Source organism: Gorilla gorilla, chromosome 8 (genome assembly GCF_029281585.2).
Source record: "Gorilla gorilla gorilla isolate KB3781 chromosome 8, NHGRI_mGorGor1-v2.1_pri, whole genome shotgun sequence".
NCBI classification, from domain to species: domain Eukaryota; kingdom Metazoa; phylum Chordata; class Mammalia; order Primates; family Hominidae; genus Gorilla; species Gorilla gorilla.
The window spans coordinates 115,015,441-115,027,807 of NC_073232.2; the positions used below are offsets into that span (position 1 = coordinate 115,015,441).

At 45.6% G+C, this 12,367-nt stretch overlaps 1 protein-coding gene across 1 annotated transcript in view; it reads left to right on the forward strand.

Annotated features, from left to right (window-relative positions):
- Window positions 1-809: 809 nt before the first annotated feature.
- WBP1L (WW domain binding protein 1 like) overlaps window positions 810-12,367 on the forward strand; it is a 77,140-nt gene continuing 65,582 nt past the window's right edge. Inside the window, exon 1 of the mRNA XM_004050027.5 lies at window positions 810-1,030. Coding sequence (XP_004050075.3) covers window positions 941-1,030 — 90 coding nt within the window. The 5' untranslated portion in view covers window positions 810-940. The remainder of the gene's footprint in view (window positions 1,031-12,367) is intronic.

Consider the following 12,367-nt stretch of genomic DNA (forward strand, 5'->3'; position numbering starts at 1 on the left):
TCTGTAGGTAGATGAAGTATTTAAAAGAAGAGGCCATGATATAGTAATATTTGGTTTAATGTGATATGGTTGTAGTGTGTGGCGGAAATTTGAGAGGAAGAATTGTCAACTTGCAGGGCAGCAGGGAAGCCATTTGTATTTAGCTGGAAGAACATGGATTGAAGCAATGGATGATGGATTTCAGAGCAATTTGTGAAGTAGAACCAGAATTTTGTCCGTCGAACTTGGGGTGACGAAGCACTATGCCTCAGATAAAGGTACTATCTTCTAGGGAATTCAAACGGACCTAAGCTGCTATTTGGGCAGTTGAGACCAAGAGAGGCATCCTGGTAATAGTGCTGTGCTTCAAGACAAAAGACATTAAAATATTTTTACATTGCAATTGTTTTCCTCTTCAGGAGCGCCTGGTTACCTTTCAGGAATAATTTATTTTCCAACACCCTTGAGAAACATTAAACCTTTTTTCTTTTTTTGATGTGGAAAACTGGAAAACTAGTACTTCCGCCACACTCAAGATGGCTACATCAGAAATAGACTTTTCCATCCACCTGGGTGGCCCCGCCCCCTTATGAAGCTGCTTCCGCCACTCTCTGCGGGTTGGGACGCATTTTGCACTTCTTCGCAGCATTCAAGATGGCCCGGCTTCCTCCTACTTTTTATTGGCTGCATCGCTTCGTCTTCAGGGGAAGGCGGGACTTACATTTGATCGACAGCTACATTGATCAATGGACAAAGGGCAAAGGCCAATGAAGCGCTGGAACTGGAGAGTCTCTCGCGTGTCTGGGAGGGTGTTTTGCGCGGGGCGGGGTGGAGCAGAGCCGGAAGCGGGAGGGGAGCGTCAAACAGGAAAAGAAGGGAAGAAGGAAGAAGAGGGTAGAGGAGGAGAGGGAGGAGGAGGGAGGTGGCGGCGCCGTGGCGGAGGAGCAGGAGCAGGAGGGGGATGGAGAGGAGAAGGCTCCTGGGTGGCATGGCGCTCCTGCTCCTCCAGGCGCTGCCCAGCCCCCTGTCAGCCAGGGCTGAACCCCCGCAGGTAAGGGGGAGGGGGCGTCTGGGCCATGTTGGGTCCTGGGGGTCGTCGAGGCCTGGCTGGAGGGGTCTGAAGGAGTGTTGTTGCCAAGAGTTGAGGGGTCCCGAGAGGGGCGTCTATGCCTGGCGTGGACAGGATCTAAAGGGGCGTCGGTATTTAGCTGAGGGACACCTGTGACAGTTTTGGTGTCAAGGAGGTGGCAGAGGCAGGATGCCAAGCGAGTGAGGGGCGTTTGAGACGGCAGGTTGGTTAGGTGGGCTGGGGTAACTGTGGCTGGATAGCGGTGCCAAGCTGAGGGTGTGGGCCTTATTCGTGTCCCTCTGTGGAGCAGGTGTCCCAGGCAGTAATGCAGTATGTACGTCTGTGTGTGTAGGGGTACACAGGCTATTGAGTTGGCCTGTGAGGGAGGGGATCCTGAGAGGATATTTCTTTCAGGATGGACTGGGGAAAGTTCCGAGGGCATCTTAGTACGTTTAAAAAAAAAAATTACTATGTTCCTGGGAGAGACTTGGCCCCATTTTTAAATCTGTAAGCCATGGCGCACTTGGTTGGAGGGAGGACTCTCAGAAGGCAGGTGGGATGAAACAGAGTGGAACCCCTCAGGAGGAGGAGCACACTTGAGCTGTAACAAGCTCTTGCTGTCAGGCTGGCTGGCCTGGGAGAGCAAGTCACGAATGCTGATCTGAGCCAGCTCAGGGCTTTTGACCAGAGGGTGGTTCTGATGCCAATATGGGCAGCAAATGGAGCACCCTAGCTTTTCTTGCTGGGTGGCTTGCTCTTTATCCAGGCAGAGAAGCTTGCTTATGCTGATTCCAGCTCCAGCTGGCATTTCGAAACCCTAATGGGAGCGTTACTCCTGGTGCCAAGTTGGGTGGGGTGCAGTGGGGGCAATCACCCCTCCTTCCTTGCATTTGGCAAAGCTTTATTATTCTTTTTTCTTCACTTTCTGTTCTTTTCCCCGTTTTTTCAGAAAGGCATACACACATAGACGCATAGCGTAGTGGCAAAGTCTATACAACTTAGCGCTTGAACTTGTGTTGTGAACAAGAGCAGAAACTGAGTGCCAGCAAAAATACTTTTCTTTTCCCTAGGAGTTTTAGGGCTGCCTTTTCACAAATACATCTTGTTTTGCCCATTATCCTCTATTTTAAAATACTGATTAAAAAATAAGTTGAAATTCACATGACAAAAACCATTTTAAAGTGAACAATTCAGTGGCATTTAGTACATTTACAATGTTGTGCAACTACCACCTCTATCTAGTTCCAAAACATTTTCATCACCCCAATACAAAACCTCGTCCCTACTAAGCAGTTACTCTCTGTCTCCCTTTACCCCTATCCCCTGGCAACCACCCGTCTGCTTTCAGTCTCTATGAATTTATCTATTCTGGATATTTTATATAAACGGGATCCTACAATATGTGGTCTTTGTGCCTGGCTCCTTTCACTTAGCGTAATGTTTATAAGGCCCATCCACATCGTAGCATGTACTAGTACTTCATTCCTGTTTATGACCAAGTAACATTCTGTTATCTGTAAACCCCAATTTATTTATGCATTGAAGTGTCTAATTTTTCCTCAGGATATGTTTGTGTATACTAGAAATACCATGTGAAAGGAATGTAGCTCATTTTCTAGCCCAGTGTATTCCCTTTTCGAGGGTTGGGACCCTTCTGTTTTAGCCTTTGTTGGAGTTGTTTTTCCAGTGGAAATCATAAACTGGCAGAAGAAATATATTTTTTTTGTTTACTAGAAAAGTTATAGCCCTCAGGACTGGTAAAGTTAAGTATAGGTATTGACAACAAAATCTAGAATATAGTAAATACAGAATTTACTTTTCCTTTGCACATGTCTGTTTCTGTAAGTATCTCGAAAAGGCTGTCCCCAATAACCAATAAATAACATCGGTAGAGGTTTGGTTTAGGAATGTCAGAGCCTTTGGAGATGGGCTGGTCAAAGATAGGAACTAGATCCACTTTTTCAGCAAGGGGGATGATGGAAAGTGGAGGTTCCTACCAGGCTGTGGAGCCTGGGAGGTGTTGTGAACATGTGGAAGGGGATTGTTAATGTTATATTCTAATTGCAGTTTGCAAACCACAGGCTGCTTTCTTATATCTCTGGCACTTCTAATACTTAATTTTGGGGACAGGTGTCTTTTGTACTTTGTTCCATTTGGATGAATGCTATCACTGACCAACAGCTGTTATACGGTTACAATTCCTGCAGAGAAGGGAAAGTTTTCGTAATGAGCAGTGGCCCTCTTCCTAACCAGCCCCCACATACCCTCACTCCTGATGCTCCCTATACAATTCCATCCCCCACCTTATACCCCTGTCTCTTTCTGTCTGGGAGTACTAGATATCTATAGTGAGATTTCTGTTTTGAATTTTAACCTTCGGAATGCAAGTTACTATATAATTATTAACTCTGAATCCACCGCAGTTTAGTCAGTGTATTTTTTTGGGTTTTTTTTGGAGGGGTGGGGGAAGGGGTTGCTTGTACAAATCAGTAAGGAAAAAAAAAATCCCAGGGCCATTTTGGCACAGGGCATACTTTAAGTACCCACTGTCCTTAATTCAACAATGAAGTCCAGCTAACTTTGAATTCAGGAGGACTTACTATACTCATTCTGTATCGAATAATGGTATTGGTACCTTATTGCATTTCTCCCACAAAATTGATCTACTTACAATACAATCTTTGTTTTACATGCACAATCTTTTTTTTTACATACACATTTACCATCAGAAATAAATGATACTAGGCAACTTGCTTTCCCTGTTACCAGCTCTGCACTGAAACAGCCATTTCTTGTTTATGCAGGCAGGCCCTGGAAAGTTCATCAGCTAGTTCATTCTGTGGTTAGGAACTTAGACTTAACTCTCCTACAGGTTATGACATTACAACTCACAGACGTGAATCCTTAAATCTATAAAGAATGAAAAAGGCTGGGCATGGTGGCTCACCCCTGTAATCCCAGCACTTTGGGAGGCCAAGGCAGGCAGATCACAAGGTCAGGAGATCAAGACCATTCTGGCCAACATGGTGAAACCCTGTCTCTACTAAAAATACAAAAATTAGCCAGGCATGGTGGCATACCTGTAGTCTCAGCTACTCGGGAGGCTGAGACAGAAGAATCGCTTGAACGTGGGAGGTAGAGGTTGTGGTGAGCCAAGATCATGCCACTGCACTCTAGCCTGGTGACAGAGCGAGACTCCGTCTCAAAAAAAAAAAAAGAATGAGAAAACAGTAGACGCTCCAAATAGTAAGGCTCCAACAGCCTTGGCATTTGTTTCCTCCAGTTAAATTATCATTGAGATACATAGAGTTTCTTTTGGTTGTTTCGATTTAACCAGAATGTTTGTTTTTGTTGTTGTTGTTTTTGTTTTGTTTTTGAGACAGGATCTCACTCTGTTGCCCAGGCTGGAGTGCAGTGGTGTGATGTGATCTTGGATCACTGCAGCCTCAACCTCCCAGGCTCAAGTGAGCCTCCCACCTCAGCCTCATGAGTAACTGGGACTACAGGTGCATGCCACCATGCCCTGCTAATTTTTGTATTTTTCTGTGGAGATGGGGTTTCACCATGTTGCCCAGGCCGGTCGCGAACTCCTGGGCTCAAGCGATCTGCCCATCTCAGCCTCCCGGAGTGTTGGGATTACAGGCATGAGCCACTGTGCCCAGCCTAAACAGAATATTTGACTATGTTATGTAAAACAAAGTTTTGGTAGAAATGTCTTTTTTTCATAGGGTAACTCAGCCAGTGGTTTAGGGACAAATCTCTAGAGATGCAGTCCTTACCTTTCCTTTCCCAGGCTTAAAACTTTGAGCTGGGCCGGGCACGGTGGCTCACGCCTGTAATCCCAGCACTCTGGGAGGCCGAGGCAGGCGGATCACGAGATCAGGAGATTGAGACCATCCTGGCTAACACAGTGAAACCCCGTCTCTACTAAAAATACAAAAAATTAGCCGGGCATGGTGGCGGGTGCCTGTAGTCCCAGCTACTCGGGAGGCTGAGGCGGGAGAATGGCGTGAACCTGGGAGGCGGAGCTTGCAGTGAGCCGAGGTTGCGCCACTGCACTCTCCAGCCTGGGCAGCAGAGCGAGACTCCGTCTCAAAAAAAAAACCAAACAAACAAAAAAAAACTTTGAGCTGGATGGGGGCCCCAGTTCCTGCTATGTTTTCCCACCTCACCCTCAATGGTATACCCTTTGGTTCCCACCTTACCTTTACTCACTTCCATTCCCAGTTTTCAGTCTGGAAGCCCTACTCCATTCTCCTTTCTTACAAATGGTATTTCAATGCCATCACCATCATTCCTCCTTATACAATAGTGGGATTCGAGACTTCCAGATTCTAATCCCTTTTACCTCACCTTCTTAGTGCGTTTGATATACCAAAGTGTAAAATCAGCACCTTGAGTTTCTGCAAACTCTTTCAGTGGAATTCAGTAGGCATCAAAGAATGGACATTTACTGAAATGTCTACTCTTTGCAGCAGGCTATTATTGCTAGGCCCTGGGAATCATCAAATGAGTATGGAATTCCTGTTCCCCAGGAGCTGGAAATCTTGTGGCAAGGACAGATAGCGCACACAGTGAATTGTAATCCAGAGGTTTTGCTGAAATGGAAGTACAAACAAAGGACTGTCAGCGCAACTGATTCTGCTAGGGCAAGAGGAAGATGGGGTGCTAAGAAGAACTTCATTAAGGAAAAAGCATTTGTTCAGGACTTTAAAGGTTGATAAGGATGGGTAGAGTATGGACCAGGAAGGGGAAAAATGGATTCCAGTGTGGAAGAATGAAAGTGGAGAGTGTGTTTGGAGGTGACATGTACTCTGTGGCAGAAGCTTTGTGTGTGGATGTGTAGAGGAGTGTGGAAGTGGGGGAGGCTCGAAAGAGAGGCTGTTGTCACATGGTCAGGAGGCCTTTCATCCATTCTTCTAAGGCTGCACCATTCAGTAGAACCTTCTGTGATGTGGAAATGATCTCTCTCTGTGCTGTCCAATTCAGTAGCCACTTAGCCAGGTGGCTGCTGAGCATTTGAAATGTGGCTAGGATAACAGGAACTGAATTTTGAAACATATTTAATTTTGAAACATTTGTTTATTTACATATTTTTATTTTTTAGAGACAGAATCTTGCTCTGTTGCCCATAGGGCTTCTGTCACTGGAATGCAGTGGTGTAGTCATAGCTCACTGCAGCTTTGAACTCCTGGGCTCAAGCGATCCTTCCGCCTCAGCCTCCCAAGGAGCTAGGATTGTAGGTGCATGCCACCACACCTGGCCCTATATTTAATTTTTTTTCTTTTTTTTTTCTCTCTAATAAAAAAAAATTTTTTTTAAGTAGAGATGGGTGTCTCACCATGTTGCCCAGGTGGGTTTAGAACTCCTTGGGCTCAAGTGATCCTTCCACCTTGGCCTCCCAAAGTGTTTGGATTACAGGCGTGAGCCACCATGCCTGGCCTAATTTTTTTTAATTAAAAAAATTTTTTTATAGAGCGGAAGTCTCACTATATTGCCCAGTCTGGTCTTGAACTCCTTGGCTCAAGTGATTTTCCTGCCTCAGCCTCCCAAAGTGCTGGGATTGCAGACGTGAGCCACTGTTCCTGGCCTTCCATATTTATTTATTTATTTATTTATTTTTTGAGATGGAGTTTCATCCTTGTTGCCCAGGCTGGAGTGCAATGGTGCAGTCTTGGCTCACTGCCACCTCTGACTCCCGGGTTCAAGGGATTCTCATGCCTCAGCCTCCCAAGTAGCTGGGATTACAAGTACTGCCACCATGCCTGGGTAATTTTTTTTGAATTTTTTTTGTAGATACGGGGTTTCACCATGTTGGCCAGGCTGGTCTCGAACTCCTGACCTCAGATGATCTGCCCGCCTTGGCCTCTCAAAGTGTTGGGATTACAGGCGTTAGCGACCATGCCTAGCTGCCCATATTTAATTTTTTATATCAACTTTATTGAGATATAATCAGGTCAGGCGCAATGGTTCACACCTGTAATCCCAGCACTTTGGGAGGCCGAGGCGGGTGGATCATTTGAGGTCAGGAGTTCTAGACCAGCGTGGCCAACATGGTGAAACCTCATCTCTACCAAAAATAGAAAAATTAGCATGCACCTGTAATCCCAGCTACTCAGGAGGCTGAGGCAGGAGAATCGCTTGAGCCCCATAGGCAGAGGTTGCAGCGAGCCTAGATCACGCCACTGCACTCCAGTCTGGGCAATAGAGTGAGACCCTGTCTCAAAAAAAAGAAAAAAAAAACTTTATTGAGGTAATTTACATGCCAAAAAAATTCACCCTTTTAAAGTATACATAAATTGGTGTTTCAGTATAGTCACAGAATTTGTGACTATCAGTGCTAATTTTAGCATATTTTCTTTTTTTTTTTCTTTTGAAACGGTGTCTTGCTCCGTCGCCCAGGTTGGAGTGCAACCTCCGCCTCCAGAGTTCAAGCGCTTCTCCTGCCTCAGCCTCCTGAGTAGCTGGGACTACAGGTGCCCACCACCACACCCGGCTAATTTTTTGTATTTTTAGTACAGACGGTTTCACTGTGTTAGCCAGGATGGTCTCGATCTCCTGACCTCGTGATCCACCCACCCCGGACTCCCAAAGTTCTAGAATTACAGGTGTGAGCCACCACGCCCGGCCCAATTTTAGCATATTTTCTTTACCCCAGAAAGAAACCCCATAGCCATTAGCAGTCACTTCCATTTCTAGCCCCTTTTCTTCCATCCCTTAGTGACCACTGATCTACTTGCCATTCCTATGGATTTGCCTGTTCTAGACATCTCATATAAAGGGAATGGTACACTATGTGGTCTTTTGTGGCTTATTTCACTTACCATAAGGTTTTCCTTTCTTTTTTTGAGACAGAGTCTCACTCTGTCGCCCAGGCTGGAATGCAGTAGTGTGATCTTGGCTCACTGCAACCTCTGCCACCCGGGTTCAAGTGATTCTCCTGTCTCAGCCTCCTGAGTAGCTGGGACTACAGGTGTGCACCACCATGCCCAGCTAACTTTTGTATTTTTTAGTAGAGATGGGGTTTTGCCATGTTGGCCAGGCTGTTCTCGAACTCCTGACCTCAGGCGATCTGCCCGACTTGGCCTCCCAAAGTGCTGAGATTACAGGTGTGTACCACTGCGCCCAATCAAGGTTTTCTTTTTTCTTTTCCTTTTTTGAGACACGATCTCCCTCTGTTGCCCAGGCTGAAGTGCAGTGGTGCAATCTCAGCTCACTGCAATCTCCACCTCAAGCAAACCTCCTATCTCAGCCCTCCTAGTAGCTGGAACTACAGGTGCGCACCCACACCCAGTTAATTTTTGTATTTTTTGTAGAGATGGAGTTTCACCATGTTGGCCAGGCTGGTCTTGAACTCCTGGGCACAAGCGATCTGCTTGCCTTGGCCTCTCAAAGTGCTGGGATTACAGGTGTGAGCCACCACACCTGGCCAGTGTGATATTTACTTAAAATAATTTAAACTAAATAGCTGTATGTAGATAGTGACTACATATTGGAGGATACTGATCTAACAACTTTCCAGAGTAGGGATTTGGTACAGTCAAACCTAGCGGTCATTTCATGGGCTCTGGGGTCAGACCACCTGAGTTCCAAATTTGATACTGTCCTTGAGCAAGTTACATAACCTCTTTGTGCCTCAGCTTCCTCATCTATAAAATGGGAATTGTACTAGTATGGGGTTGTCATGAGGTGAAAAGACATAATATATGTAAAGCTCTTGGAATATATTCAATGATTATTAAGTATAATAATAATTATCACCATTATTGCTATTGGCAGTCCTCAGAGTGTATTATGGTTTGTAAGTTAGTGTCAACTCCCAGACTAACTTCAGGAACTGAGATCTGGAGATTTTGCAAGTGACTTTCTTTATTCTGTTGTATGTCTGAATTTAGATTTGGGGAGAATTTTGTCCTTCCAGAGGACATTAGTCACTGTCACAGCTTGGGAGTGCCACTGGTATCTAGTGAGTGGAGGCCAGGGATGCTGCTTAGCATCCTGGAATGCTCAGGACAGCCCCCCACGACAAAGACTTTTCCAGCCCAGAATGTCAGTGGTGCCGAGGTGGAGAAATCCTGGCTTAGTGGGACCTGCTGTGGCCTTACCAGGTCCTGTTCATTATTGCAGAGGTTGGGGTCAGCCTTCTTGCAAGAACAACATAGCATTGTGAAGTGTATGAAATAACCTTGGACAGCGAGTTTTCGGTGGGACTTGAAGCTTTGATATGCCGAATCTCACTGCCTTTCAGGTTTGTTGATGTATGTGGTCAGTCAGCTCTGTCTTGTCAGCCAACATCAAACATTTTGAAAACACATTTTTTTGATTTGTGATTCAGTAAGCAGGTGAGCCTCCCTTATTTACCCCATCTTGAACTTTCTTTCCTCTTGCTTTGATCTGCTCTGTGGTTTTATTTTAAGAACATGATTTGCTTTGGTCCCAGTGAAAGCCTGATGGTCAGTTATTTTCTGTGTCCTCCATAGTCCTGCAACCAATCTGAACTGAGTCATGTTCTTAGAACTTTTTTCCTTTCCCCATTCCAAGTTCTGGCTCTACTCTGATTTTTGGCCTCAGGAATGTTGGTTTGCTCTCACGCACGCTTAGCCTGTGGAAATCATTAGGTGTTCTCGGGGTCTGTCACAAGAGAAGCTAAGTGTGCTGGACCTCAGGGTGGCTGTGTCTTGAGTAGAGTCCTCTTTTCAGGCCCCCAAGAGGCAGCTCATCTGTGGACGTTTGAGCTGTCGGGTCTTTGTTGTTGTCATGGGTATCTTGCATGGCTTTGGATTCAAAACTTCACCTGTCTTTTGAATGCCTGTCCACCCATACCCTTGAGAGGACCTCTTCCTTTCCTGCCATTAGCTATTAGGACTAGCACTTGGGAGATCATCAGGTTCCAGGTGGTAGAATGGCTTGGGTTGGTTCCTTGCTCCTACTACCCCTTTCATGGACACCACTGGGGCCGCTGATCCCACTGTAACTGCACAGCCAGTAAGAGCAGCCACTGAGTGATGGATTATCCTGCCTCCGCCTCCCAAGTAGCTAGGACTACAGGCACACGCTACAGCAACAGAGGGTCTTGGTGGCTTGTCTCCTTGGTGGCATACAGTAGACAGGCTGAGGTGTGGTCTGTGGGCACCTCCCTTTTGAAACATCCTTTTCAGTTCCACTAGGTGGAGCAAAGTCTGGCCTGAAAACTGCATGCTATGTGGAAACCACAAAGAAACACAAGTAAATCCAGAACATTGCAACCTGGGAGGTCAAGAAGGGGGAAACAAATCCCATCCTATTGAATTTTAAGGCTTGTTGATACAATTCTGAGCTTTCCTGATCTGGGGATTAAGTAGGTCATCCTCTCAGACTTGTAGATCACCCGTCTTGCATGGTCTGGGTTTTTGGGATATGCTTGCTTACTCAGTTACATTCCCATAGCTCTGATTTATTTACTTTTGGTTTTCTCCTTTCCACACTTTCTTTTGTGGGAAATCAGAGGAGTTGTTTTTCTTCTGCTCCTGGTGCTGTCATCTTCACAGTGCCAAAGCTAAGTTTTGATTCAAGATCTCAGGTGTTTAAAATAATTTAACTTAAACATTTTTGGAAGAGGTAAAAATAAATGTAAGATGTTACAAGAATATCTGTGGCTTGGAAGGGTGGGTCCTAGAATGGAGAGTTACAAAAACATGTCTGTTTTGATTTTTAAATATCTAGCAAGACAAATGTTATGTTGTAACACTTTTATTACACATTCTTTCAGATCAGAGGCATGCATTCATGGAGAAAATATTCGTATTTTTCAAAATTCTACATGTTACTTTTTGGTTTGCCATTTCCTAATTTATTTTCCTCATTTAAAATTCCACCTGGCAGTTTCATCAAACACAGAAACAGCAAGGAAAAAAACCACAGCTTAGTTTATTGATCAGATTTAAATATTTTTCTCTCTTAGTAGTTCATTTGGGAGAAGAAATTACTATTTGGCTTTCTACACCAGGATGTTGGAATATTGTAGCTCTTTGGAACTTAAATACAGAATTGAATAGTGTGAGTTCATCCTGCTTACTCCTTTCTTTTTCCCTGGATAATTTGTCTTTAAGTTTTGCAAATCCCTTTGCTACATTTGGGAGGGGGTAAGGAGCATAAAACCTACCCCAGTATGATTTGGCACTATGGCTGACTTTCCATTTTTCTTCCTTAGAGCTGATTGCTGCTTTTCTTTGAGCTTTAAAATATCTTTCACCTTTTTTTTGGAGATGAAGTCTTGCTCTGTCGCCCAAGCTGGAGTGCAGTGGTGCGATCTCAGCTCACTGCAACCTCCGCCTCCCAGGTTCAAGCGATTCTCCTGCCTCAGCCTCCCGAGTGGCTGGGACTACAGGCATGTGCCACCATGCCCGGCTAATTTTTGTATTTTAGTAGAGATGGGGTTTCACTATGTTGGCCAGGCTGGTCTCGAACTCCTGACGTAATCCACCTGCCTCGACCTCCCAAAGTGCTGGGCTTACAGGCATGAGACACCGCGGCAGGCCCCTTTTTACATTTTTTGTTTTTGTTTTTTAGTGTCAGGGTCTCGCTATGCTGCCCAGGCTGGAGTACAGTGGCACAATCATAGCTCACTGCAGCTTCGAACTCCTGGGCTAAAGCGATTCTCCTGCCTCTGCCTCCCAAGTAGCTAGGACTACAGGCACACACTACAGTGTCCAGCTAATTTTGTTTTATTTATTTATTTATTTTTTGAGACGGAATCTTGCTCTGTCACCCAGCTTTAAAACACCTTTCACCTTTTTTTTTGAGATGAAGTCTCACTCTGTCGCCCAGGCTGGAGTGCATTGGCACGACCTTGGCTCACTGCAACCCCCGCCTCCTGGGTTCAAGCCATTCTCCTGCCTCAGCCTCCCCAGTAGTTGGGATTACAGGTGCGCACCACCATGCCCAGCTAATTTTTGTATTTTAACTAGAGACGGGTTTCACCATGTTGGCCAGGCTGGTCTTGAACTCCTGACCTTGTGATCCACCCGCCTCAGCCTCCCAAAGTGCTGGGATTACAGGTGTGAGCCACCGCGCCCGGCCTTGTTTTATTTTTTGTAGAGGTAGGGTCTTGCTATGTTGCCCAGGTTGGAGTACAGTGGTGATTCACAGGCATAGTCATAGTGCACGGCAGCTTTGAATCCCTGGCCTCAAGTGTTCCTTCTGCCTTAGCCTCCTGAGTAGCTAGGACTATTAACTTTTTATTTGAGATGGAGTTTTGCTCCGTTGCCCAGGCTGGAGTGCAGTGGTACAATCTTGGCTTACTGCAACCTCCGCCTCCTGGGTACAAGTGATTCTCCTGCC